The following is a 27,067-nucleotide window of genomic DNA, read 5'->3' as shown; positions in this document are numbered from 1 at the left end:
AAAACTGGTGCAGCAGTTGTGGTTCACTTTGTATTTGTTTCAGTTGCTCGAATCTAAAGATCAGAGAGACTCGCCGTGTGTGTTATCTGTGTGGCCAGCTGACCTTATCGTCGTCGTGTTGGCTGCGATTACATAGCCCGAAGCTCGTCAACAATTTATATTCATTCCCGTTTCTCGGCTTTCTCTAGCTCACAGTCTCAATATAAACTGGTTTATATGGCGTTTGCTTGGTTTTCTTTCAATCAATTTCCCTCCCTTAAGTGATACACGCAATTTGGTCATTTATATTAGACGTTGAATGGCTACTACTGCAGCCGATTGGAGCGATCCTGCTCGTTACGCCTATGCCTCGCTGTTGGCCTTGAGTTTGAATGAACGTCACAGCCACGAGTCGTGTGATCCTGAATTTCGCCAGCAATCCCTGCGTCGTCTGCTCGAGCACGTCAAACTCATGCGGGTATGTTATGTTTCTTTTCTTGTTTTTATATTCATCGACATTTCAATATCATTATTAATTAATGAGTCTGACAGTGCGAGCCGATGATGCAGTTGCTGATGGAATCCGAGTCGGGCCACACCAGAGATCCGTACGTTCAAATGTTATTGGAGGAGCCGGAATTTCACGGCGATGGAACCCGAGTCGTTTACGACGCATTACAATGGGCTCTAGTGCTCGGTAGTATAATATTATTATTATTATCAACAGATAATATTGGATTGCAGACGACTCATTTTGTATTTTGTTTGTTTTTGTTGTTGTAGGCAATTATGACGCTCGTATCCGAGTTATCCTTCACGAATGGGCCACCCAACTGTTTGGATTGAGCGTGGAACACTTTGAAATGCTGGAAGACGCCATCGTCCATCGTGTGGAACGAGGACTCCGTACCAAAACTTTGCAGTGAGTCGACATTTTATGACTTTTTAATTTTTGGTTATTCGATTGATTCATTACAACAATATAAAAGGGAAGAAGAACGAGAGAAGAAGGAAATGAAAATGAAAAAAGTCAAGAAATTCGCATGGATTGGAGCCGCTTCCGTCGGCGGAGGCGTCCTGGTCGGTTTGACTGGCGGATTAGTGGCGCCACTAGTCGCCGGAAGTTTAGCAGCTCTTCTGGGTATAATATAACAACACAAAAGTTGCCTACAAATTTAAGTCTTATTAGTTCCATTGAAATGAAAAGGTGTGGGCGGTGGAGCTGCAGCGGCTGGAAGTGTGGCGGGAGCGGCCGTGATCGGTTCGCTGTTTGGTGCGGCCGGCGCCGGCGTGTCGGGCTACAAGATGAACAAACGAGTGGGCGACGTCGAAGAGTTTTTCTTTGTTCGTCTGTCACCTGGCGAAGGCTCACGACTGCACGTCACCATTTGCTGTCCCGGTTGGCTTCCGCCACCCGATCAAAACCAATTGGCAGAAGAATTTGAAGACGAAAATAGCGACGACGACGATGAAATAGAAGAATCCATTGAACGACGTCTGATGCAATCGTTTGACGGATTGATTCATTCCCGGGAGCAGTACGGACTCCAATACGAGACGAAATATCTGGCCGAAATGGGACGTGCCATCGATGCCGTTTGCAGATTGGCCATTTCAATGGCGGCCACCGAAGTTCTTAAAATGACCATTTTTCACGGTATACATCATCCAATCCTTTGATCCTAGTCCCATATTACAGATTTATTATTTATTCTTTTCGTTTTAAAAAATTGCGTCATTGGTCCCAATTATTTGCACAGGTTTAGTCACGGCTGTTGCTCTTCCACGAACCGTAAGAGACAATTTTAAATTTCCCTCCATTTTTTCCTGAGTGAAATCCTTTTGATGGATATTTTATTTTTGAATTTGTCTTTGATTTATAGATCCTTAGTTTGACGTCCGTCATTGATAATCCATGGAACGTCTGCTGTAACCGGAGTGCCCAGGTATAATGCACTCCATTCTCGTTCATTTCTTATTCCATTGAGAAAGAAGGTCCCGGGACCGCGGGAGGTCCACCGATCGATCCCGTCGATCCTGACGGCCAAAAGAGGGCGACCTTGTTATAGTCAGATGGACACTGCCTTACCCTTTCCAAATGAAATTGGCTGTCGGGTTCACTTATGACGACGGTGGGCTCGTGAACTTGTTATTTTCGGCCTCCCGCCGTTCGGGAATGACGACCGTGATGTGCCAGACCTTGCAAGATCAGAATCAAAGATGGGCCAGTTTCTTTTGTTTATTCATCCCCCCCGGCAGTCCGGCCAGCCGGTAGATTCATATTTCAATTGCCCAGCGTGATGTACAACAATGAGCTCACTGATTTGTCTGTCCCTACTACACATGGGAGCAGCTGGAGATAATAATGACGATCCTTCTTATTATGTCGCTGACGACGAGTCTGTCCGTCTCATTCTCATTCTTTCTATTTCTTTCTTTGTGTAATGACGAAGGTCGGGCAAATGCTGGCCGAGACGTTGATGGATGGCACATTCGGACGTCGGCCCGTCACTCTACTTGGATTCAGCCTAGGAGCCCGGGTCGTCTATTTCTGCCTCAAGGTATTATTATTGGCCAGTAGTCGATCCTTAAAGATTTTATTTCCCTACACACAAGTTGAGAGAGAAAAAGAGAATCAATGATGGCCGTGAGCTCTCCTCTCATTTCGACTGCCGGATCGATCATATGTCGTCCCGGCTCCTTTTTTTGTCGCTCGTGTACGCATCCAGCACTTGTCGTCCCGCGTTCTTTTTATTTTTAAACCCTCTTATTCTATTCTTATTATTAAGGGAGCCCCGCCCAGCACCGCTCTCTGTGCTTATTATGGGCCCGGCACGTGTGTGGACTTGTGCCATTCAAATGTGATGGGAGCAGCTGACGTTGAAATTCTTTTATTGATTTCTCCTTTTTCTTCTTTTTCAAGGAGCTGCACAGGAGAGGTGGACGCGGGATCGTTCAGGACGCCGTTCTGATCGGCACTCCCGTCACTGGTAATCCTAGTGAATGGCGGCCGTTACTGGACGTCGTTGCCGGACAACTGGTCAACGCCTTTTCCCGGTATTAAAATTTGACATTTTTTACAAAATTTGAATTGATTTGATTTTCTCATCTGTCCGTTTTGCTGGCGGCTGGCAACCCAAACAGCAACGACTGGGTCTTGAAAATTGTTTACCGGACAGCGTCGGCGGCTTATGACGTGGCGGGACTGGAGGGCGTCGATATCCAACACGATCAACTCGTCAACGTCGACCTTTCTCATCTGATCAGCGGTAGGTGCGCCATTTCTTTGGCTGGGCTTAAAATAAAGTCCCGGCCGTGACCCACTCGTCAGACGAGACACGACGTCGCACTGACATTTTGATTTCTGGTTGCGCATTTCCCCCCGTTGTTGTTGTTGTAGGTCACGGCGACTACAGGACCAAAGCCGACCAATGCCTCAAGGCTATCGCATTGCTCCGCGTCATCCCGATAACAACAACAACCACATCGTCGCAACAACAGCAACAACAATCGCAAGTAAGAATAAAATAATGCCCCAGGGTCTTTTGGGTTGATGGAATTTGATGAATGGAGAAATAACGAAAAAGAAATAAATTTTGTTTTATTTCAATCCATCAACATCCGCCCGTCTCTTCCATCCACTGGATCATGGGGAATGTTTACCCTCATCTTGCGATGATGGGGTGGGGACGAGGAGATGGATGGATGGATGGAAATTGTGATCTGATGCGCATTTGTTTTTTGTTTTATTTTCTGATGGATTGGCAGAGTCAACAGGACGACCGGCCCATTCCGGATGGAGGAGAGAAGGAGGAGGTGGGCGGATGTCGAGATGCCAATTCCACCTGATTAGATTGTAATCTATTATCATCCGCATTCCGCAATCACGACTCATTAATGACGAATAACCGCCTCCATTCCATTATAGTCTGAGAGACAATACAATTTCTCTTGTGCGCAGAGTCTAATAATGAAATTCTCTTCCATCGCCGGAATTTTCCGGAAGAAAAGATGAAAAAGGAATGGCTGTTGTGTGTCAGCTGCAAACTACGACCCGACCGCAATAGCACATCAGCGACGTCCCTGGGCCAACTAAAAAATGAGAAAAATTGATCCATCCTGGATCCTGCAGGGTTCGTCACGTGGGGATATTCCGAACGTGACACCGCCTATACTGCTACCCCACCAAAATGCAAATCAATATATTGCTGCACTCTATTATTCCAATCAAATATCTGCTGCTGCTGCCGGATGGAGGTATTTCATTTGTTGGGCCGGGTTGGTGGTGGTGGTACTACTCTGTATTGGGTAGGCGGGGCTAACGGCAATATAACTGGAAGAGTCGGCTGGAGGGCCCATTATTTCGGTATATAGCAACCGCAAGGAAAATCGCCAGACATGTTGTTAGATGTTAAGGAGGGCCGGCTCTTCTTCTCTATAAATCTTGGTTCAGGGCAATTTTCTTTTTTTTAATTTCCTAACTGGGAATAATCGCATTGCTGCGGATGGTCTCGGCCAGCCTGCTGCTGCTGCCGTAGTAGATTGATCGAGGGATCTAACCTTTGGGTGATTACAATTTGCTGGGCCGGCCAGCCAGCCGCCGCCTATTCTTAATTTGTCTTTCTCCTTTTTATTTCCCGACCGACGTTGTAACATATATAACTGCATTAACGGCCGATGCTGGTTCTTCTCTGCTGCGGCTGTGGCTTGTAGTATACAGCCGGGCGATTCTAGAATGGCCACCAGCCACGCCCTTTTTTCTCTTTCGTCTTTTTTTAGATTTGATCGATTATTCTGCTGTGCAAAGGAGGAGCGGCAGCAGACGGCGTATATACACCGAGGCGATTGTTTCGCTTGTGAAAGAAAATGTTTTTTCATTCTCTAAAATGGAATAAGCAAACGAATCGATAATCTAATGGATCCACAGCAACTGCATATAGAGACACGACCCAGCCAGACCGAAATAGCAAAAAGGACCAGACCGCAATATAAACTGGTGCGATGGTGGGTGGCGTGTGCCATTCATTTTGCAATTGACCCCAACAGCAGCTGATTTTTCTTCTTTTTGGCCGGGTTATTTCGACTCATTGAATATTCTAGTCCTTTACTTTTTTTACTTTTCTTCTTTAAATGGTCGATACTTTTTTATTTGCAATTGGCAAATGTCACGGCCGCCATTTTTTTCTGTCCCGTGGCATCGCAATTGAAAAATGGGGAAAAAAAGAAAAAGGAAAAAAAGTCCTGCGGGAGTGCGGGACACATGTGACTTTTAGCGTGATGAATAGAATTCTGCGACACTCTCCAAATTCTGTCCCAACCACCACACGTACCGGAGTACATATCCAACATTAAAGGAAAAAGGATCAAAGTTAAATTTCGACAGGTTACGTTATAGATTTTTATTCCCGACTCTTTTGTCCGCCAATCAAATGACGTGCTGGCGCATATTATAAAAGCTTATACAAGAGAACAAAGATATAATAACTGTAGACAAGGCGATATTGATTTCCCGATTGTTGATTGATGTCTTTATTATTTATTTATTAGGCAACTGCTGAGGATTTCGACTACTCTGCTGGTGGAATCGAATTGATTGATGCGGATGACGTCTATAGACATTTGTTCTCATATTATTAGGCCGTTTCTGTGTCAGTCAATCAAAAATAAATCCAAGAGCATCAGAGTCGAATCATTGGAAATCTGCTACACAGTCTGATGATGTCGCATTATGTCAATTTGATTCTAATTCGATTCCAATTCGATTTCAATGTTCAACAGAGTATACTAAATTAACGCATGAATCCAACAGTATAGAGATAATATCGCGGAAGTTTCTTTTAAGATTCCAGCATTTTGATAATCCAATTCAGAGCTCTAACGGCAGTGGTAGGACGTCTAATTAATTGAATTCCAAGAACTCTGCTGCTGCTGGAACGGGTAGAGTGACGTGCCAAATGTCTATGCATATTTAATTCTAATCGCAAATTGAAATAGACAAGAAAAAGACAAGAAATGGAACTCTCGGTGCTGCGCTGAACCAAATGAAATACAATTTTCGGGTCTGAAAAGCCGATTTGGGCTTGTCCGCTGTGTCGTGTCTCACGTATACCTTAGTCCGATCTCTTCTATACGAGTACCAGTCGGCGTGAGCTGCTGCTGCACTTGAGCGGCCTCTTCATCTTGACATTTTGAGCAGCGAGCGGAAGTCGATGGATATCTAATTGGATTGGCGATGGACCCCGGCGACTCTCCCTAGTACGACATTTTCACCTCTGCTGAGCGAAAATAACAAAAGGAAAAATGAGAAATGAAATTTGAACAAATGGCTACGTCACTGCTGCTGGATTTGTCGGAATGGAATTGTTGTTGACGGAATTCGATTGTCAAACAGACGGAAGATAAATAAAATGTGTTTGCGACGAACCCCAATGGGCCACTTTTGGTGGTAGTCGGCGGGGTCATGCGGTGTTGCCGTGTGACAATTCCATCGTTGTTGATCCGCCATCAAGTGGAATAATTCAACAGTTTGATCTGCTGATGTCGTTGTGTGCTGTGGGCTCTGCACCCAAAGTATTGGCAAAGAAGACGACCAGATATGTACGACATCAAGTGGCTCGAATGTCAGACGCCATAAGTGCATCAGATGAAAGTATAAATGCCATTGGAAGAATCATCTTCTTATTTATATAAGAATAGAATAAAAGGCGACAGTATGTATAGTGACGGGAGTCTATATAACATTGAAATCATTTTCAATCGGCTTGAAATGAATTTTCTGGGCGGTCGTCGTCTGTGATGGGAGTACAAGTATATACAGGAACTTGGCCAGGAAGAGGAAGGAGCGCTGTGGCACTCTGGTTAATAAGATGATGATGGAAGCAAAGTATCAAAAAAAGAACCCGAGAGTCTAGAGCGAGCACAGCAGAGATGAAAGGATATTCTAATAATTGACCAACGGCTGGAAAGTCGATTGCGCGGCTCTCTGTTCATATCACGTCTCTCTCTATATATAATCTGCTGGACAGTTAGATATTTTTTGCTACATCAACTTTTAAATGTGTAGAGTTTATATAGGCACAGCAGCCGACTCGAACAGAAAAGTTGTTGGACTCTCTCTGATTATAAATGGCAATTTGATTGAGCACATCCTTTTCTCTCCAGCATATCTAGCCAGCTTTTCATTATTTGGTTTTATTTTATTTTTTGAATGAGTGTGCGAATTTTTTAAAAAAAGAAGAAGTGCGTCAATGAGCCAATACATACAAGGCCTATATAAAGACGTACAACAGCGTTGCCGGAGATGGATCGATAACAACCCAAATAAAGAATCCGTCAAGCGCAACGAGTTTTATTATAGGCACCGCAGCACTATAATAGGCCTACTAGTCGCACGCGGAATATATAATAACCTATACACATTACTTGGCAGCAGGGAGACAATCAAGAAATAAATTGATAGAATAGACGCATGTTTGTTTTTTTAATTATAGGATGTAGAAGAAAATAATAGGCACTAATGTGAAGATGATGAACGATCAACACAGCACAGCCAGCAGCAGCAGCAGCACGTACTAACAAACGCACATGACAAACATAAAGATTCTTCTTGTTATTATTATCATTAGACTGTTGTTATAGCCTACTATTTTGATTAGATTAGAACAGGCTATATACATTTGCCGAGCGCTTGATTGCTGGCATCATTAAGACTTTGAAATTATTATTTCCCAATTTATTCTTTAATAGTTTTAACTACACGTAGCCTTCGGACCTTGTTCGGCGTTGTTGGTTCGTGGCTATTATATTTACACGAATGATTTCTGATGGCTGATTTGTACATTTCATTGCCATCCCCTTTTTCCAATGAATCACAGCTCCTGTGTTATAGACTTGCCCGTTTCATCAACACGTAATGGAACCCCCCTCCACCCGTCTCATGTCTTGTGTATTGAACTTATCGATCGGCGCTCGCTGCACTCTCAGTTTTCAGGGGATATTCTAACCCTCTACGACGGATATTCCAGCTTCGAATACCCTTGCTTAGAATAGGTCTAGAATAGGTTCAACCCTATTCGAAAGCTTCGAATACCCATAGTAGAACCCTTATGCGATTCGATTTTCCTTCGAATACCCCAGTATTCGAAGAATCGAATACCTTACCCCATATTCGAATAGAATACCTGGGTGGGCGAATGTTTCATTTGCACATACGGCGTCGGTGTATCGAGTTGCCTCCCAGCACACTTTTTTTAATTTTCAGATTGAAAATTTATCCGTCCCAACAAAGTCCCAACTCCAAAAGTATCAAAACGTATAAATAACTTTATTGATAATACACAAGATTGATATAGTCAGAATAGCCGTATGGAAGAAGCTCGGATTGGAATGCGGGAGACCCGAGTTCAATACCCGGACGCTCCACACATTTTTTCTAAATTTACACCTCCCAGCAAAACTCTTAGAATAGGCATGGAATAGGGGGTATTCGGGGGATATTCGAACCCCTATTCTAGAACAGGTATGCTACTAATAGAATACCCCCCCTATACTATTAGTAGCAAAAACCAAAACGCTACTAGTTCGAATACCCTCGAATACCCCCAAAAAACTGAGAGTGTGAGAGAAACAAAACAAAAACAACCAAACAACAGCAGCAGCCTGTTCGTGACACGCACTAGTTTCACACGCTCGTTATTTCATAGAAGACATAAGAAATATAATCTCAAATCACCCCAAAATAGAAAGAAAGAAAGAAAAGGATACGCTTTTGATGGTTGATTTTGCTGACAGAGCGAAATGTCAGATATATCAATCGATATTATTATTATTATCCTTCGGCTGAGACTCTGATGATATCAAAATCGAAATAGACGTCAACTGCTGGATGACTCGCTCATTTCTTTGGCTGTAGACGTCGAGGGGATGATGTGAGAGTCTCGAATCAAATCGATAAAAGAATGTGAGCCGTAATTATGACCGTATTTGTAGGCCTAAATGAATAAATGTGCGACGCTTGAATATCTAGACGTTTGTAATCATTTTGAGTTTATTATTATATTTATACGAAATTGAGGAGAGAGAGAGAGAGGAAGAGGAATTGTCGAGATAATATGTCCAACGAAAACCCAAATGAATAATAACGAATAATCAGTCCATTAAAAGAGGATATTGGTTGGATGCTGATGATATTTGAATAGAAATTGACACACACAATATAGAAGTTGAATAGAAAGAAAGGGGAGGGGGTTAATAATATGACGGAATAGAGAATAATACATGGAAAATTGCTGCAGAGTGGCTGAGAGTATACATCATATATTGAAATGTATACCTATATAATAACAATCATTTTTAATAGAGATCGCACCCGGCTAATTTCATAGAAATGTTTTTTTTCTTTGTATCTTTTGTGTGTGTCTGTTTATCTCGTCGTCGTCTATCATTTCCGTGAGGTTTACAAAAAATCGAGAGCGGGAGGAAATGAGTATACAAAACATCGTTATAATAACAATAATAATTTAGGAAGTGTGAGGGATATAGATATTTATATGTATATTATTATTATTATACGACGAGAGAAAAATGTTAATGAAGGAGTTAAACCGCACAGCAGCATATAAATAGATATCGAATTATAATTTTTTAATGTAATTTATAGTGGTGATGATGTTGGCATATTGTACAAATAATTTTATCCGGAAAGTTTACGTCTATTTATATATCTCATCATGCGCTTCGAGTATTTTAATATTTAATAACCTGCTCTGCCCTATCATGATTATATTAAAAGGTATATTGAGGGGAAACGCGAAAGTGGCTATTTATTATTATTATTATTATTACATCATTTATAGTGTTTGATAATTGCCTATGATACAAAATTGTCTGGGACAAAATGATAATAACCAATCGAATGCTGAGCTCCATAATAGTCTCTATGTGTCTTTCTCTATTTTGTTTTACACATTTTTTGAAATGATGTAGGCTAAGCCTATTATACACGTACCAATACCTTTGATTGATATATGTGAATTTCCTGTAAAATTTTGTATAGTCATTTTGTTTTTGTTTTTTTAAATAAGCGGACGCGAATGATGTGGTATCGACAATTTGAATTTGAATAAAATAACAAATCAAAATTCTGTACAAGGGCTTCTACATCTGTCAGATGAATGATAAAAGTCTCTATGTAATTAAAAGAGAAAAAAACAGATTTCTTTTGATCGGGTTTCCTATCATGTCGTCGTAACTATTTATTTTTACAAAATAAAACCTAAACCCCTTAACGCAGCCAGCCTATACAATAACGTGCCAATCATACAGCTTCTGAAGCTGATTCCCATCAATGAATGTATATTATAATAATACCATATCAATCAATATGTATACCGATGGATTGAGTGCTGATGAAATGATGTAATAAACGAAATTTCGATGTACGTAGCCCATTTGGAATCGAATTTAGCAGTTCAGTCTTATTTATATAATATATAATGTAACATAATTATAGTACGTTGATCAAGTGTGTTTAGACGTGTGTGTGTTTATAGTGTGGGAATATAAGTTGATGGTGGAAGGAGGAGGAGTCTGAGGAATAATCGAATGTCTAAATTCACATCAGACGACACTTGTCCTTGAGTTTCTCCGACGACGATCCGGCGCCAGATGTTCCCGGTGGAGCCGAGGCCGAGCGACTGGCCTTGTTCTTGGAATCCGGTTGAAGTGACATGGCTCGGTTCTTATCCAAACTCAAGAGCTCCTTTACAAATCAAAGAAAAGGAGAAATAAGAAAGAAAGAAAACCGATATAAGCTTGTGATGATCTACAGTAGTCGTGCAATTGCAGCAGCAGCAGCGAAACAAAAGACAATTGCGTCGTTCGTTCGTTCGTTCGCTTAGTGTTGACGTCACACACGGTCGCCGACGATTGTCATCGCGACGCCATTTTATTAAAGAAAGAAGAAGAAAAGAGAAGCCCCATCCCGATTTTAAAAGATTCCCATGCGCTCAGGCTGCTTCTCAATACGCATCAAGTCTTTGTAGAATATCAATACTACTAACTTTTATTATATCATAGACTATAAGGGGCGGACGATGGTGGGATTGGATTGCCATCTGCTTATGGGATTGACATCATTCCTTATAGATTCGCTCACATATAGATCTATTTCATAAAATATGTATAGTACATCGATTGGATGTAATGTAAGACGTACTTGGAAGAGTTCCTTGACGTTGTAGTTGGTTTTGGCCGACGTTTCCATGAAGTGGGAGGACCACTGCCTGGCCTGTTCTTCTCCTTCCTTGGCCGTCAGTTCCCTGGCGTCCGTCTCGTCGCATTTGTTGCCCACCAACATCAGAGGCACATTCTCCAGCGAACCCTTTTGGAACCAAATTGGCATAGATTTATTTTATATACAGATTTATTTGTCGCCGTGACGAAATAATAAAAAGCCAAAATTGAAAAGAAATCAAAATGAATCAAATCAAAGTCTATTTAATAGAATAGAATAGAATAGAATAGAATAGAATAGAGAGAGAAGGAAGGAAGAAATGAACAAACTTTGATTTCTCTGATGATTTCCCAGGTGGGTTTGAGCTCCTCGAGGGATTGCCTGGACGTGATGGAGTAGACCATGATAAAGGCGTGGCCCTTTGAAATGTTGAGCCGTTGCATGGCCGGGAACTGGTGCGACCCTGTCGTGTCGGTGATCTGCAGGGTGCAGATGGAATTCTTGTTGCACGTTATCACCTGTCGATCGGACGATCGAACATGGCGACCAAGACAGAAAAGCTGGTTATAGATTATTATTATAGGGCTATAGCTGCAATCATCCATAAATGCAGCAGCACGTCATGTAGACATCAACCATATTATATCTCATATCGATGCGATACATAAAAGTACATCAAATATATACATCTAAATAGAGCCGGAGTCAATGGAATAATACGGCAAAGGCTCTAGATTATTTATAAAAGAGTCCCCCGATGCCACTCGTTGAGCTCTAGCTGCTGTGCTGGGCTTATAGAGGCCAACACTATATTGCTGAGAGGTCAGCAGTACCGCACACAACTTAAACATTTCTAATAAACGCGCACCGTCTATATGTATAGCAGAGAGCCTTATTATTGCTATATAGCTACTGTCCGTTGAGTCCAATAGCATAAAGTGTTATTGGCGATTTAGTTGCATCTATGCTGACCCAGCCACACTGTCCAGCAGCAGTTTCTGCAGTTGTGGGTTGATTTGGACGTATGTGTGGGGAGGGCCGAGGGTTTTATTGTGATGACCAAGAGAGTTAGTGTCGTCTCTCTATATTGCGGCCCGAATAATCCGGCTTTGCTGGCGCTAATATAATGGCCAAACTGCTATTACACATTCTGTAGGGACTATACTATATATATAGTATTCTTTTTTATAGATTGGATCGATTGTTTCATCTCAATTATTATTCACAACGCGCGGCAGCAGCCCAGTTTTATTACATTTATATTTCCCTGTTGGCTGGCCCAGTTGAATTCGTCACCAGTGACAGCAGATACAAGTCTGCATAACATCACAGGGGTTGATCTATGTATATTTGCACATTTCAAATTCAAATTCAACCGCGCCCAATCTATATTTATGTGTCGACCGAAACAGATATGGCTGTACCTTCGTATATATATTTTCAGTTGAAAGCAAATGTCAATTTTGATTAGAATCAAATTTCAAAGAAAGAAGTATCAACCCACCAAAGTCTAATAATATATTCTCATCATCCTGTCGACTGTGGCTGCCTATTTATAATTCACTGCATCGCCTGTATAATAATAACGATCGGCCTATATGACGATATATCTCAACCATAACTTAATTATCAACTCTCGTATTAAATATAATTCGCCCGTCTCCGGCTGATGATGTTACGTCAAGACGCCCAGCATCAGCAGACGGCCGTGTGTGCTAAAAATGATGATGGAAAATCCAATCTCATGTGTGTGGTATTATATATACCGCAATTTCGGCCAAATGGATACTATACTGCATGCTGATGCTCTCCTTTAATAATGAAAGGCCATTTAATATACAGGAGACGTTGTATAGTCCGTGTCGGGAAAGATTTCGCTCGTCATCAGCTCTAACCCCTCATTTCGCAATGATATATATCTGTGCCATTATACAGGCCTCGTCCTGATATCCTTGATCTCACCCATCATTTATGTGCCCATGTCATTTTCATTCAATGGATAAAAGTCCTGGGCGGATGCTGACAAGGGCCGCCAGTTTAGTTTAAAGTTATAGGTTGATATATATAGATATATCTAAATCATGTGCCATATATGAAGCATGTAATTAACCCAACGACGGGTTTTCCATAGTGATGACATTCTCATCGTTTCCAGCGATAGCCAATTATATTTGGCCAGCAGCAGAAAGAGTCCCGGCCGCATATCCTTTGCTCCCACGCATCAGGAGCTCCAATAATGCAACGATATGAGCAGCATTAGATTTGATAAGACTTTTTTGGGCATATATGTGAAGCTCTTCAAGTCTAATAATATAATCATAAAAATTATCTGAATCGAATCAGCAGCAGCACGGGTCTATAATTCTAAAGACGAGTGAGTGGGTGTCACAAATCACCCCACACTATATGCTATACAGAGAGCCAGAGCCTTATATATCTTGATTTCTTTTCATGTGATAATAACATCAAGTTATTCGCTTCATCCGATTTCCCGCGCTAAAAAGGCGCTCATCCTATATAACAGATGATGTGACGTCGTTCATTTTTCTCGGCCCTCTTCTGGGAATGTAACTGCTGCTATTTTTCGATCTTAATTCAAAGGATATTATACTTGTATAAGTTGGGTAGATCTCCAACCTTTTATATATGTAGGGCAAAGAATGCCGGGGAATAAATGATCCGACAGCCGGAAGGATATTCTATAAGGGCCTATAAATACACGACGCAGCAGTTGCTGGTGGATATACAGGGAAAGACGTCAAAGACCCTCCAACGTATTTTGATAAATAAATAAATAGACATCAGCTCTCTCTCTCTCTATTCCTTTGTTCGGGCCTATAATACATTTCTATATTTCATATAATAGGAAAATGAGGTAGCAGCACAACTATCGATGATCGATCGACGTCCACAGCATCATCATCCAATAATATCCCTCGTGAAATCCGAGTGCCGAGACGCCCATGTCAAAGAGATGATCAATTATCACCTTTTGATATTCATTCTCTCTTTTTCTATTATTATTATACAACATGAGGAATTCAAACTCGATTGCAATGAGGTCGTAAGCCTGTCGAGCTCAGCTGATTTATTGATTGGCAGTTGAGCATATCAAGTTAACTATTAGACTCTATCATCATATTGCTGTCAGAATGGTATTTTATAAATAAGAGAGGACAGGCGGAAGATATTTAGCGGAGCGTGTGTGCTGGCACTCGATCGATCGTGTGCGATCCTGTCCAAAACGAACCTTATGGGCATCCGTGCATGGTTGAATCAGCATAATAATGCACCAGCAGCACCAGCCCAGAAAATACCGAGAGATACTATAGTGGGAAATGACATTTCATCACTTGGATTTCATCCTATTCTATTGGCTTAAGCTGTAGAAAACGTTCCGTTTCTATTCTATGGGCCTAGTGAGCATGCATAACAACTTTAGTCCGAGACCCATTCATTCAAATGTCTTCTCTCCCTATGATTGGAGATTATTAGACTCGCTGTTGGTGCACAAAAGGTTTAATATTATTTCCCTATTGGAATTTATAAGCCAAACAGGTCCTGGGTTTTATTGTGGACACTTTGGTTTTTGAAAAGTCATTTTCTGTGGGTTTCATGCACAGTTTTACTTTTCCTTCGACTGTAGCAAGTGAGCTAAGTTTAACTTGATGAGGTGAACTAATTAATACTTGAATAATTCCCATCCGTCCAGCGGATGTGGAACGCGGGTGAGAAAACTGCTTGGATCGTCGTTTTAATCGTTTTTGAACGGGTTGATTCTTAATCATTTAATATATCGATATCTTAAACTAATTATAATATTTTAGTGTCGTCTGCTTTCACTTTGTTTCACAATTTCCAAAATGGCACGCGACGTTTTGTCTCTCCATGCCCCTGAGTTGAAGATTCTAAAGAAAAGAGAACGCTCACTTTTTTTGGAAACGTGTACGTGACTGGCTGACTGCAATAAAAATTGGGCGACAAAACAAATTTCTAACTTGTGGTCGTCTTGTGAATTCCATGCTATTTGACAGGTAAATTAAACTAAGAATACAAATGCAATGCTGATGAAGCTCAAATAGAAGAGTTAGACCTGTTCCAAATTCGTGAAATGTTAGTGCCTGACTAACATTCATGATGTAATAAAGCCCCCTGTTGATGCATGGCAGTTTGTACTATATGTAACTATTTCTTTTTGTGCAGATTTGAGACCTGAGCCACCCATCGAAACTACAAGTTGTGCAAGTTTAACTTCTGCTAGTATTGACCTGCCATCAGCAATAACTATCCCGGCATCATCATCTTTGGTAATGATTTTCTTTCCTTTGATTAGACTTTATAATGGTGTATGACTTGCACAAATGTGCAGTGTGTTACATCTAAACCTTCAATTCTTTCCATTTATTAACAATTCGGGTTTACCCTGTCTCATTTTCAACTTTTCCCTACTTGTTGTTTCTCTGTCAACATTATTCGTAAACCTATTTTTAACTTTTTTCAAAATTTAGATAAACAGAACCCCAATTGGAGACTGTTGCCCGAGTTACGAATTTTTTTTCTCCTTTTCTTTGAATTGTCCTCGTGTACATCCATGTGAGTGTGGGTGTATTCACGAGGACGCCCTTTTTACCTATTCCGCCTGCTGCTGGTGGATTCAACTTTTTCTGCGGATGGATTGAGCATTCGTGGTTACCTGGCTGTACTGTCCCAGGCTTAAAGGTAGGACAAATCTATTTCTATTCTTCCTTTTTGACTATTGGGTGGTATATTGGTTATCAATTGTTACTTGGTGGGCTACGCAGTACGATTATTCGTACCGAGTTAGGCGGTTGAACTGGTTTTTCTCTCGTCGGTTTTTGTTGACTCAATCAGGGTTCATTAAATAACTCGTAATATGTGGAAATACTGCAGATCAGACTTGTTTTGTACCTCACAATTTCGTCTGTGGGTAAACAATTGAATTGCAAAATGCCATTTGAACTTGAAACATTTGAAATTGCAAAGTGCAACGTGACAATGGTGTGACCATTGCTCGTCATTTATCGACGAGTTTTGCAGGCAACTCTAAAATAGCTCAGGGATCTTTGGGGATATCGTTTCCTGTCCCTGCCCCGGCATTGTCAATTGGGATTCACAAAAAGGGGGGGGGGAGAAGTGAACTTGTATCGCCCACGATATGTTTTTGGTCGGCATGGAATCTGCAGCAGTAGCAAACTCGTTTCATGAATAGAAAAGGAGATCGTATAGGGATTTCTGTTTATAGCGAATCAGCATGTGAGATATTTTGGGTTGCCGAATGCCAACAGCATGGAGAGAGAGGCGGAGCAGCACTTGAAAGACAACATCACTCTGTGGCGCAAACAAAAGCTATCTGCCGGATATATGCAGGATCTGTTGACATTTGTGCATGTGTGCAAAAGAGTCTAACGATATGCAGCTAGAAGCGAATGGATTCGCCTTTTATCTCACCCATTGCGACCTTTTTGAAATTGCAAAGTGGGGCCATGGCCAGGCAGGTCAATTTAAAACTGCTTTGCCAGGAACGTATACGTGTCTAATATTCCAGTCGCTTCATTTCTAATAATATAGAGAAAATATGGATTTTTATTTTTTGGTCCCGGTGGCCATGGCAACCATTCAGCTTTTCTCTCTCTCTTGGTATTATCCGGCCTTTAGGTCGCCCAGTGTACATCCGTGAATCCGTATATGACGTGTAGAGGATTATAAATCCAGGAGGATGTAACGAGGGACGTCGGCGAGTGAAATGCACAGCCTGGTCCGGCCCTGGCCGAGTCGGCGCAAAGTGAAGCTCCTTGTCCAAATATAGTCTCAAGAACATGGCCAGACGATATTTAACCCCCACAGCACATTCAGCCCTTTTATTTTTTACTCCCCTGCTGAGACTGCATAGAAATCTACATGTGTATCATATAGTCTAGAGCACCATCGGATGTTGTAAATGTCGGTGTGACGTCATTGGTGAAACGAGTTTGATTCAAACACGGATGAATAACCAACAGCTCATCACTACTCTCTGCTCTGTCTATAGAACATGGTCGCGTCCTTTTTTTGGGTTTTTATTTTTTGCTCTTCTCTCATATAGACACACACACACAGAGCAGAGAATAACGGGGTGTGTGCTGGGCGCCCTCTGGCTGCGTGTGCTGGAGCCGATCAATACCGCAGCGACGGGCCCCTCCATATCCAACGTGAGGAAGAAGCGGAAAAGATCAGCTTAGACACTCTATGCGAATTGAGAAGAGGTTTAGGGAGGCCCTTTTTCCCCATTCATTGGAGGCCTGCTTTTTCTCCTTATCAAATCTATTCCTTTTCTTTGTTGCCTTTGTTCCTGGCACCCTCTTTAACTCGATACATCATTGATTAGAACCAACCCTATATGCATAGAGATAGAGTCAGCCAAAAACCTCATTACGTATACATGTATAGTTGGCAACAACCAGCCAAAGTTTGGCAGCACTCCCCATGTTTCAATGAGAGAAGAAAGCGGCAAATTTGAATATATCTATAAAAATATTGCGGAATAGTTTTGATTTGTAATTGTCTTTTTTACTTGGCGATAAGTGTCCTCGACGGTTGGGATGTAAGACTCGCGGAAGGTGCCCTTGACGAATCGGAGGACGAGCGAAGATTTGCCGACTCCTCCGGCCCCGAAAACGACCACCCGGTAGTCGTTACTCTGTTCCGGCATAGCTCTCTGCTGGATGGGATGGGATGGATGGATGGCCTCTGCTGCTGCTGCTGTTGGGGGATGTGATTGACGACCACAAGTTCACAGCTGATGAAGTGGCGCAGTGACAGTTAGACTGCTACTGAAAAGGCTGTTCGATTGATGATATCGGCGTCCGTCGTCGTCACAGCAGTGGAATATAATATTTCATGTTTTTTTCCGGTGCGAACATGTGGGAAAATTGTCGAAAAAAGAAGAAGAAGAAAAAACGATGATGGATGGCAGGAATAAAGTGACCCCCCACTATTTGTAGTGCTCAGTTATCTAACATGGAGCACTTGACTCTGGCCAACTTTTATTTTTTCTTTTGCTCAGACGTAGTATAAAAAGAAATGAAACAAATAAGAACCAACTGCTTGTGGGTCGAGAGGCTACTGCTGCATTCAACCAATCCAACTCTTTTAGATTTTTATTCTGCTCTTAGATTACATTTAGACTATAATGGATGATTGACTTGCCTGGTCTCTAGTGTCATATGGAAAGTGGAGATGCCGTATATCAATGGCAGTTGAGTGGGAAATCCAATGTCAATCCATGGATCTTTTCTCCTGCTGTCATCCGCCAATGCAGCAGATGGATCGATACAAATTTTTATATTTCGCACTCTTCTTGTGTAACAATTGCCGTCTGCCAAAACTCTTGATAGACGGAATCAACCAGCACAGCAGCACGACGACACCGTATTAGACACTTGACACTCTTTTTCTTGTGCTGTCTCAAAATAGATGTAATAACAGATTGTTACAACCGCCGATTTTTAGTTGGAATTCATTGACTGATGAGACACACAATTAGCAGCACAGTGCGGCACTCGATGTATAGACACTTGCCGTTGAATTTCGGTTGGCTTTGGAGTAGAAACTGATTTCGACTTTTGGGGTGAATGGGGGGAAGAGAGAAAGAGCCGTGGACGATTGACTCGGCGTCTGGTGAGCAACTGACGAAGAAGGAGGAGGTGGACGAAATGGGAAGGAGCTAAAAGGGAACAGCCCAGTCGTCGCTTGGCTGCTGCTGTGATGCGCTTTCCGCCCTTGATATCCATCAACTCCCACCGCGCCACCACCGCTGCGTCGACTACAAGACAGCAAAAAGGAAAAGAAAGAAAAGAAAGAACAAACTTATATAGAGTCGCTCCTTTTTCCTTTATGTATAGGAGCCCCTTCTTCTATCTAGATAGCCCCCACCCACAGCTCTATAACCAAGCCCCACTCTCGTCCCTATATAGCCAGCACCTTATACATGTTGTATGCAGCTAGCCCCATCTCCCGTCTCTTTCTCTATACAGCGCAGTGGTATGGGCACCACCCAATATACAAGAGGTGCAGCAGCAGGCAGCACAGCATATAGACTGACGTGGGGCCCCCGGCCCGATCGATTTCGGTTATTTGTTTTCCAACAAAACACATGAGGGACAAAAATGTGTAGAGGCTATGCAGCAGCAATTTCTTGACTCGCTCCTTTTTTTTTCTTCTTCCCCCACGGCTCCCGTCACATGTCAAATTCCGCATTTCATTCTTTTATAGAGAGAAGATACGTCGATCCTTATTGTTTTATCAAAGGGCACATTCCTCTTACTATTTAGATTCGATTTCGGATATTTTAAGACGTCGATCAATGTTGAAATTGAACTTTGATTATCTGTTCCTGACCTATTTTAAAGGTCCATCTTGAGATGGAAATTGTGTTGAATGAGTTAAGACGAACAATGTGACGCTTCTATATCGATTGTTTTGTTGTAGTTGGCCTGTCTATAAAGACAACAAAAGTCTTGTGTGCTAAAATCTCCATCAGAAATGTATCAACTCCTACACAGCATGTTCCAACTCTGATGTTCGCCGTCCATCATGAATGAGGCTCAGTTCTAGATATTCTTCTTTCTTTTTCTCTTTGTTGATTCCATTTTACTTATTCAACAGCCGACGAGTCTGTACACAACGGCGGAATTTTGTCGTCCGCCGAAATCACCTATAGCTGTATTATATAGCGATCTGCAGGCTGGCTCGTCTGACTGTTGAATTAATAGTGCGACCCAATCCATTTATGGATGAAAAGTCCATCAGTCTAGCTCTCTCCCCGTAAAGTTCAAATCGGACAGGACCACGTCAAAGTTGCGTCTTTGAAACATCCATGAAAACATCCCGTGCTACACGACTTTGGGTAATGCAATTGGATGGCGAGTGTAGGACATCATTTTTGAACGTCGTAATAATAAAGAAAAGTCTACATCTATCAGAATTGAAGCCTTGTGAATCTTTTTGTCGACTTTTTGTTTAGCCAACTGTAACTGGGCACAGCAGCAGGAGAAGTGGCAGGCCAAAGTTGGTCGATCAAGAATTGAAGAGCTTTGGTTACACAACAATATTGCGATCGATAACTAAGGCGGCGTTGCTATATATATACAGCCTCATTCACACATGTTGTGTGTAGTAGTAGTACATACACATCTTGTCGAGAGAGAGAGACGACGGCCATCATCGTCATGACATCATCGCAGCCGTCCGATGCTCCTCCCGCACGACACTGCGTGTGAATCGACCGCAAATATGGCGGCTATTTCCTTGATATGTTAAGGCCTCCATTTATATTAGACATTTTTCTTTTTCATAATATTTCGACTGCTGCTCCTGCCGGATGCTGATGAAGGGGGGGAAACGAATGTCAAAGGTCTGGCAACTCGAGGAAATGAGGGAAGCGCCAGGGAATTGATCAACTGAAGGTCTAAAAGGATCGAGAAATCACATCAAAAAGCTCCTCCTGCTCTACGTATGCACAATCATTATGGCAACACACGAGTGCAGTGCTCTCGACACACGTCTGCATGGCAGAAACATGTACTATAGACACCGTATCTTGTATTATTATTTTTATTATAATTAAATATTTAGCCCTCTACGCTCTACGCTGTGTATAGATATTCTTAGGTATTAGAGACATAATATTTTAAGGGCCAACAGCAGCAAGGTATTGATTATTCATTTCCGGTTGATTCCGACACGGAAGGAGCAGCCGGAAATTGAACGAGCACCAAAAAAGAGCCCCTACTGCTGATGGATACATATTACTAGACTGGACTAGACTACTCATATTGATCACGTTAAAAAAGTGGGCGAGTGCTGTGTGTCTAATAACAAAATGTTATATGGCCGCCGCCGCATCAACAGCAGCCCACACTCAAACATCAATAATGTTTAGAAAGTCTGACAAGTCCATTCGCATCATTGTCTTTGTCGTCATAGTTTTTCTTTGATATTTTTATTATTATTATCAGGATTGACCTTTTTCCCAGAAAACCGGAAGCGAGATATATAATAGATGACACACAGCGTCTATATTATAACGGCCTCGTGGGAAATTGTTGGTGTTTTGGCGGCCGCGTTCACTAGCCAAACACACGAGCCATTTATTATTGGCATCATCTATATAGAGCATAGAGAGACTAAAGATATGAAGTCAGCCGTTTGGCCAATTGATTGATGTCGCCCTTGGGTTCTTTCATGGCCGATGCTGTCACCCCCCTTAATTTGGTTTATATTCACACAACAGCAGCCGGCAGCATGTGTATGAATCTATGGGCAGACTCTTCATTTTAATACTCCACCCTGGCCATAGCTGCACAATTGCATTTGGAAACGTGGGAGGTCGTTTTTATGTACCGTCGTTTAGACGACCGCACATGACAATACGCAACAGTATTAACAGATGAGCGTCAAAAAAGACCAAACTATAACGTCGATCTGATAATCCGAATTTAGCTATACGGGAAAAGAATCGAATGAATAAAGTTGGGAGTTGTGCAAGAGCAATGCGGCATCCAATTTAATTTGTTATCAATTTCAGATATCACAACAGTTTTCACTGTGCATGCCCTATCGACATTTTATTTTTTCGATCGAGTCTTTTTTTAAAAATAGTCGATGAATTTGAATTGCGCAGTCTCCTGTAGTACATGGAAAAGCAGCCGAGCTGCAGGGCCCACTATCATCAATTTTGATTAAGACGGGGGTGTGTGTGTGTAGTAGTTGTCGACTAAAAATAGTCAAGGCAACGTGACCAAGCCGGATCGTGCCAAAGTCACGTACTTGAATTTTATCGAACGACGAATTTACCGTTTACCGTACCAAGGTTAGTTTTTTGTTTGTTTTCCCTTCTTACGGTGCGGGTGGGTTGTAGTGTCAGAGTTGTCAACAGATGGCCAGGTTGGTTCATCATGTTTGCCAGTCAAGCGAACATAAAAATAAATGATTTGGGGGCAGGCATGCAACTTCTGTTTGTGATTGGTGCTTACTACACTTGCCCAGTTGCTTTTGTGGCTCATTGTTTGGACTATGGAGCCATTGGACATGCAATTTTAATCTAATCTTTTTAAATTAATCATATCATAACAGTTGATACGAATTTAATTTTAAAACCTCGTTTATGTTAGGAAAATGAGCAAAATTGTAAAGGTGAATTAAAGTTAGACCCAAAGCAATTGATGTAAGCAAGCTTTTCATTTACCTCATGGTCATGGTAATGGCAGAGCAATGAAAGATGAAACTAGTTCCATGTCTGTGGTTGTGGTAATTCTTTGGTTGTTTTGAATTTGAATTTTGTAGTAATTAGTAAGCTTAATTTAGTAAAGCTGCGTAAGTTTTGTTAGAATTCATTAAAAAAAAGGAATTGCTAAAAGTATTGTTTGACAGTTTTCGTGAGTGATTTGAAGCAGTTCTAGTTGATGATTTAATTTTGTAATGTTTTTTTTCTTCTTTTCAGCTACATGAATTAAGTGACTGCTAATGAGTATGGAAGGCCCTGTAAACCAGGTAAAAGTTCAACTTATAGTTAGACATTTTTATCATGTAGATTTTTATTGGTGTCCACCAGTTTCAACAGATATTTAGAAGATTCATTTGATTCAAATATAATTTGTCTACTTTTCCTTATAGGTGCATAACTGAAGAAAAAGTCATTGAAGAATACCCCATCAATGCCAATTTTGTTTGTCGACAAGCTGTGCCTGGAGAGTCAAGACCGAGCTCTTGCTTGCTATTTCATGTTCTGTATGGCCTGCATAACTGCCGAGAATCTTGGGTGAACCAGATGACTCATCTGGTTAGTAATGGAGTAGTAATGAACATGTGCATGTATTTCTGTGCTTAATTATAATTCTTTTCATTCATTCTTTTCTTGATCTGTTCACTTTCAGTTCATTTGTTAAAAATTTAGATTGGGCAAGAATGAAAGTTCAACTTTCAGCAGCATATAGAAAACAAGCCTGAACCTGATGTGAACATTCTGTGCCAGCCACATCTACCCATCTAAATTGCCACAATGTTTTAACTGTAAAAGCAAGAATTCCAGAAAAGTATTGGTCTGCTGTAATGGAAGATGTAGTTCCTTGCCAAGATGGAATTTTAAAAAAGCTTTATCAAGAGCTATTCAATCTGAGGCAAATGGCTCCCACAATACAGTTGACAAGGTGCATACGATTAAACAGCCCATAGTTTTTGCCTGAAAGAAATTAATAATCTGATACATTTTTTAGCAACAACCAGTCCTGTTTGGAATTTGACGAAGAAGTTTGGTCGTCACTCGTCAAAGTTGAGAAAGAAGAAGACCGGAGCCTGATAAGAACCTGTCTGCTGATGCAATTAAAACAAAGATGGACAATTAATGGAAACTGAAGAAATGTTAAAAGATAGTGGCGTTCAACTGATAGCGTTCAATATCTACAGCTACACCAACTGCAAACGGGACTTATTCCAGAAAAAATCTCCGAAACTCTGGGACTATTGTGTCTCGCATGTATGTTGACCTACGCGTTATAGTTCTGGTGGAGTCACTGTTAAGAAGGAAAGCTGTGGTACCTACATTTAATGTGTGCATGGAAGGCCGACACAAGACTTCATTCAGTCAACCAACATGCGAGCAATCCAGGTCTGGCACGAGTCACTTCCCCACATCCGACTTAAACGACAGTCGGCAGTTGAACGTGAAGAACGAAAGAAGATGGATAAGGGAAGGGCTGTAAACTCGGAACAGGAGATATATTGACAACGTACCATACCTTCCCATACACGGAAGGTCTAAACTCTAAAGCATCACGTAATGGGGACATTTTTAATTTCTTTTCGTATTCAAAACTATTAATAGTGTTATTTATTGCAACAGATCTGGAAAGGCAAAGGAGGAGAATTTCGTCCTTAATGTTAATGGAGTTGGCGCCAGTTGTTTACTCGCCTTTTGCGTCGTCTTTATCTCAGGTAATGCAGATTAATAGCTGGAACCTGACAAATCGTCACTCACAGTCGAAGTAATTTTGCAGTTGACTATTGTGATGAGTTTAGGTTCATTAAATTTATTCTTAATAGAGAGCCTGGAATCTCGGTACGATAAATGTGATCCTTCTGGTGACGTCAAATGCTACAAAATCCCAGTATCGGATCCATCTACGTTTTTGTATTTGTGCGGGCGTGAGCAACCCTGGCCGTCGTGCACATCCGGGTGCATATTCTAAAAAACAAACTACATTTAGTGCTCGATCTTCGCCTCAGCTGATCCTGGAAACCGAAAAGTAACTGACAGTTGACGACATGGATCCGTGTTCTATCAACCGCACATTTTCGCGCACGTTATTATTCTTTCGAGTGTGGTGGTGGCAGTTGTTGCATTCCCAGGTCTCCTCGTGGAAGAGGAGGTAGTTCAACAGCATATCGTATCATCCAACATACCAAAGGTCTTCTCCAAGTAATAGGAAACATTTTTATCTCTTTTTGAATTCATAGCAAATGAAATTTCATTGAATTGACATACAGATCTGGATACAAGATGAAGAAATTAGCCCTCACTGTCAGTTTGGAGTTTGAGCTAATTTGCTGCAAGCCCTTTTTGTGACGTTTTCTATGTCAAGCAATGCATGATTGCATGTTAATATCTGGACCTTGAGCAATTGTCACTCACACTTGAGGTAATTTTGCAGTTGACTATTTTGATGAGTATTTGATTCATTGAATTCGTTTTTTCATAGATTTCTTAGAACAGGCCAGTGAATTCTGATCTTCTTTGTGTCATTTCAATGTGTTATGTGCAAATGGGTTTGTTGCAACCAGCCGGTGATAGGTGTTCTTCTTGCTACCTGTACCAGCCGAATGTTTCATGTCATACAAAAACACTTCTTGGAATGAATGACACACTTCAGAAAATTAAAGTAATTATGTTGACCAACTCTCTAACCTGAATGCTATAGATATATTATTAGTTGATGACTAGTTCTTTGCTCATCTGTTTTAGAATTTTCAGTCTAGTATAGGAAAAACTTGCCAACTGTAATTCCTTTAAAAGTAATTCTTAAGAATTGTATAGTTTAACTTATCTTCTGCCATTATGTTGTGTTACTGACTTTTCTGATGGTATTTTTTTTTCCAAATAGGATTAACAGCTTGGTGAATTCTGAGCTTCTTCGTTGCTGCCCGATGTTCACATGGATTTGACATAGACATAGGTGGCAGGTAAAGATGTTCCTATTGCTTCCTGTACTGCTGTGTGTTCAGTCCATGAAGAAACACTTAAGAACCATTGAAGTATTAATTATTTAAACAAATTTCTAATTGTATTGCTCATTGTTAAAGCTTGCTAACTAGATTCCTTTGTACAGTTCTAAGAATAATTCTGAGAGAATGTGTAGTTTAGCTATATACTTGTCATTTTTGTGAGCATCACATGATCATTTCACGATAGTAATTGATTTTTTAAAGTAGGATTTACAGCTAGTTGAAGTCTTAGCTTCACCTTCTTTGTTCCAGTTTAATTCACAAATGGATTTTTTCAGCCAGCCTTTTGAATTTGACATGTACAATTGTCTTAATAGTAAACTTATTTATTAATTATTAACGGGTTAACTCTTGTAATTAACATTTAGTGTCATTAATTTGTCTTTCCATACAGCATTTCCATCGATGCTGAACATTAATTCATTTCATTTTGGTTTTAGGTTTATGTTCCGTGCTGCCCGATGTGGCAAGTTGTTGCAGCCTATGCTGGTGAAAGATCTGTCTTCATCAAGTTCAACTGGTCGTTCCTTCGTGCTGGTGTCGTGTTACCGAAGTTGCATCATTATTTTGTGGAATTGTCATCGTGACTGCAGTTTACCGTTTATAAGTTAGGAAGTAACAAAAACAAATATGTGATGTACGTCAAACAAATAATCATGTTTTCGTGATTGGGAAAGGAAAGTGGATGGAGGGGGTCAAGTTTGGAAAAAAATCAGTTAATCTATAACCCTACAAGCATATTCCTACCAATTAATCTCCAAACCCCACAAACTTATACCTTCAAATTCATCTAACCTCACAAACAAACTCCTACCAACCCTCAAATTTATACCTTAAGCCCCATAAACCAATATTAACCTAAAATTAAAAAAAAATAAATACATTGTTAGAACCAATTTTTTATTTTCTTTTTAAAATGTTCAAAAAATTCAATAAACATAGCGTTCGTTTCAAGACGTTTTTCTTCTGTACGAGTTAAACGCAACCCGCCACCGCTGCGGCAATGAGACAAAAAGCATGGTTTAGTTTTGCGGAAATCTGCGTCAGTCAAGTTACAAATTTTTCAAACTTAACAACTTCTGTCGAATTTTGCATCTAATCTACTGGTGCAAATAGCGATCCTGTGTGATTGGTAGTTAATAAGATGGTTGTTTAAAAAACATAAACAAACAATGGTGATTTTTTTTTGGCTACTCGGAACACCCCATTGTTTGTTTTTTAAACAACCATTTTCTTAACTACCAAACACATGGAATCGCAATTTGCACTAATAGACTAGATGCAAAATTCTACGCGAGTTGTTGAATTAGAAAAATTTGTAACTTGACTGACGGAGACTTGCGCAAATAATAAACCATGGCTATTTGTTTCATTGGGTAGTGGGTTGCTTTGTTTAACTCGCACATGCTGTTATAGGACATGTCTACGGCCCCCAGAGATAAGTATCTGGACCGAGAAGAAGAGAGAAGTACGAGGCAAGTTTTTTCGGGGAGATGTAGTCATACTAGGCTTCCGGGTTAGACTCATGACCCTCCAAAAGTTTTCATCGGATCATGCGCCTTCCAAGTCCCCGTTCGA

At 41.0% G+C, this 27,067-nt stretch overlaps 2 protein-coding genes and 1 long non-coding RNA gene across 5 annotated transcripts; 2 read left to right on the top strand and 1 right to left on the bottom strand.

Annotated features, from left to right (window-relative positions):
* Positions 1–82: 82 nt before the first annotated feature.
* Positions 83–3,941, top strand: LOC124314683 (transmembrane and coiled-coil domain-containing protein 4-like). Its single transcript, XM_046779980.1, has 12 exons — positions 83–457; positions 532–676; positions 763–901; positions 969–1,120; positions 1,187–1,636; positions 1,740–1,771; positions 1,863–1,925; positions 2,433–2,540; positions 2,903–3,036; positions 3,124–3,248; positions 3,380–3,495; positions 3,748–3,941. The coding sequence occupies exons 1-12, from the start codon at positions 299–301 to the stop codon at positions 3,826–3,828; spliced, it is 1,704 nt and encodes a 567-aa protein (XP_046635936.1). The 5' UTR covers positions 83–298; the 3' UTR covers positions 3,829–3,941.
* A 5,056-nt stretch (positions 3,942–8,997) lies between these two features.
* Positions 8,998–18,051, bottom strand: LOC124314816 (GTP-binding protein Di-Ras2-like). The gene is made up of 4 exons (XM_046780200.1): positions 17,784–18,051; positions 11,542–11,730; positions 11,195–11,359; positions 8,998–10,738 (listed from the first exon to the last, which is right to left on the bottom strand). Exons 1-4 carry the CDS (start codon positions 17,919–17,921, stop codon positions 10,592–10,594), a joined length of 639 nt encoding a protein of 212 aa, XP_046636156.1. The 5' UTR covers positions 17,922–18,051; the 3' UTR covers positions 8,998–10,591.
* On the top strand, positions 15,071–26,373 carry LOC124314923. 3 transcript variants are annotated; one of them, XR_006911342.1, is made up of 13 exons: positions 15,071–15,246; positions 15,416–15,519; positions 15,721–15,931; positions 22,713–22,762; positions 22,886–23,055; positions 23,146–23,418; positions 23,485–24,044; positions 24,111–24,252; positions 24,311–24,686; positions 24,755–24,906; positions 24,967–25,146; positions 25,369–25,447; positions 25,930–26,373. It is a non-coding gene; the product is annotated as an uncharacterized LOC124314923 (long non-coding RNA). The 3 variants fall into 3 exon arrangements; XR_006911343.1 differs by lacking the exons at positions 15,071–15,246; positions 15,416–15,519; positions 15,721–15,931 and adding an exon at positions 22,131–22,405 and having other exon boundaries at positions 24,111–24,202; XR_006911344.1 differs by lacking the exons at positions 15,071–15,246; positions 15,416–15,519; positions 15,721–15,931 and adding an exon at positions 22,131–22,436 and having other exon boundaries at positions 24,111–24,202.
* Positions 26,374–27,067: the final 694 nt, after the last annotated feature.

The sequence above is a fragment of the Daphnia pulicaria genome, chromosome 10 (assembly GCF_021234035.1).
Source record: "Daphnia pulicaria isolate SC F1-1A chromosome 10, SC_F0-13Bv2, whole genome shotgun sequence".
NCBI lineage: Eukaryota > Metazoa > Arthropoda > Branchiopoda > Diplostraca > Daphniidae > Daphnia > Daphnia pulicaria.
This window is presented reverse-complemented; position numbering and strand designations above follow the sequence as displayed.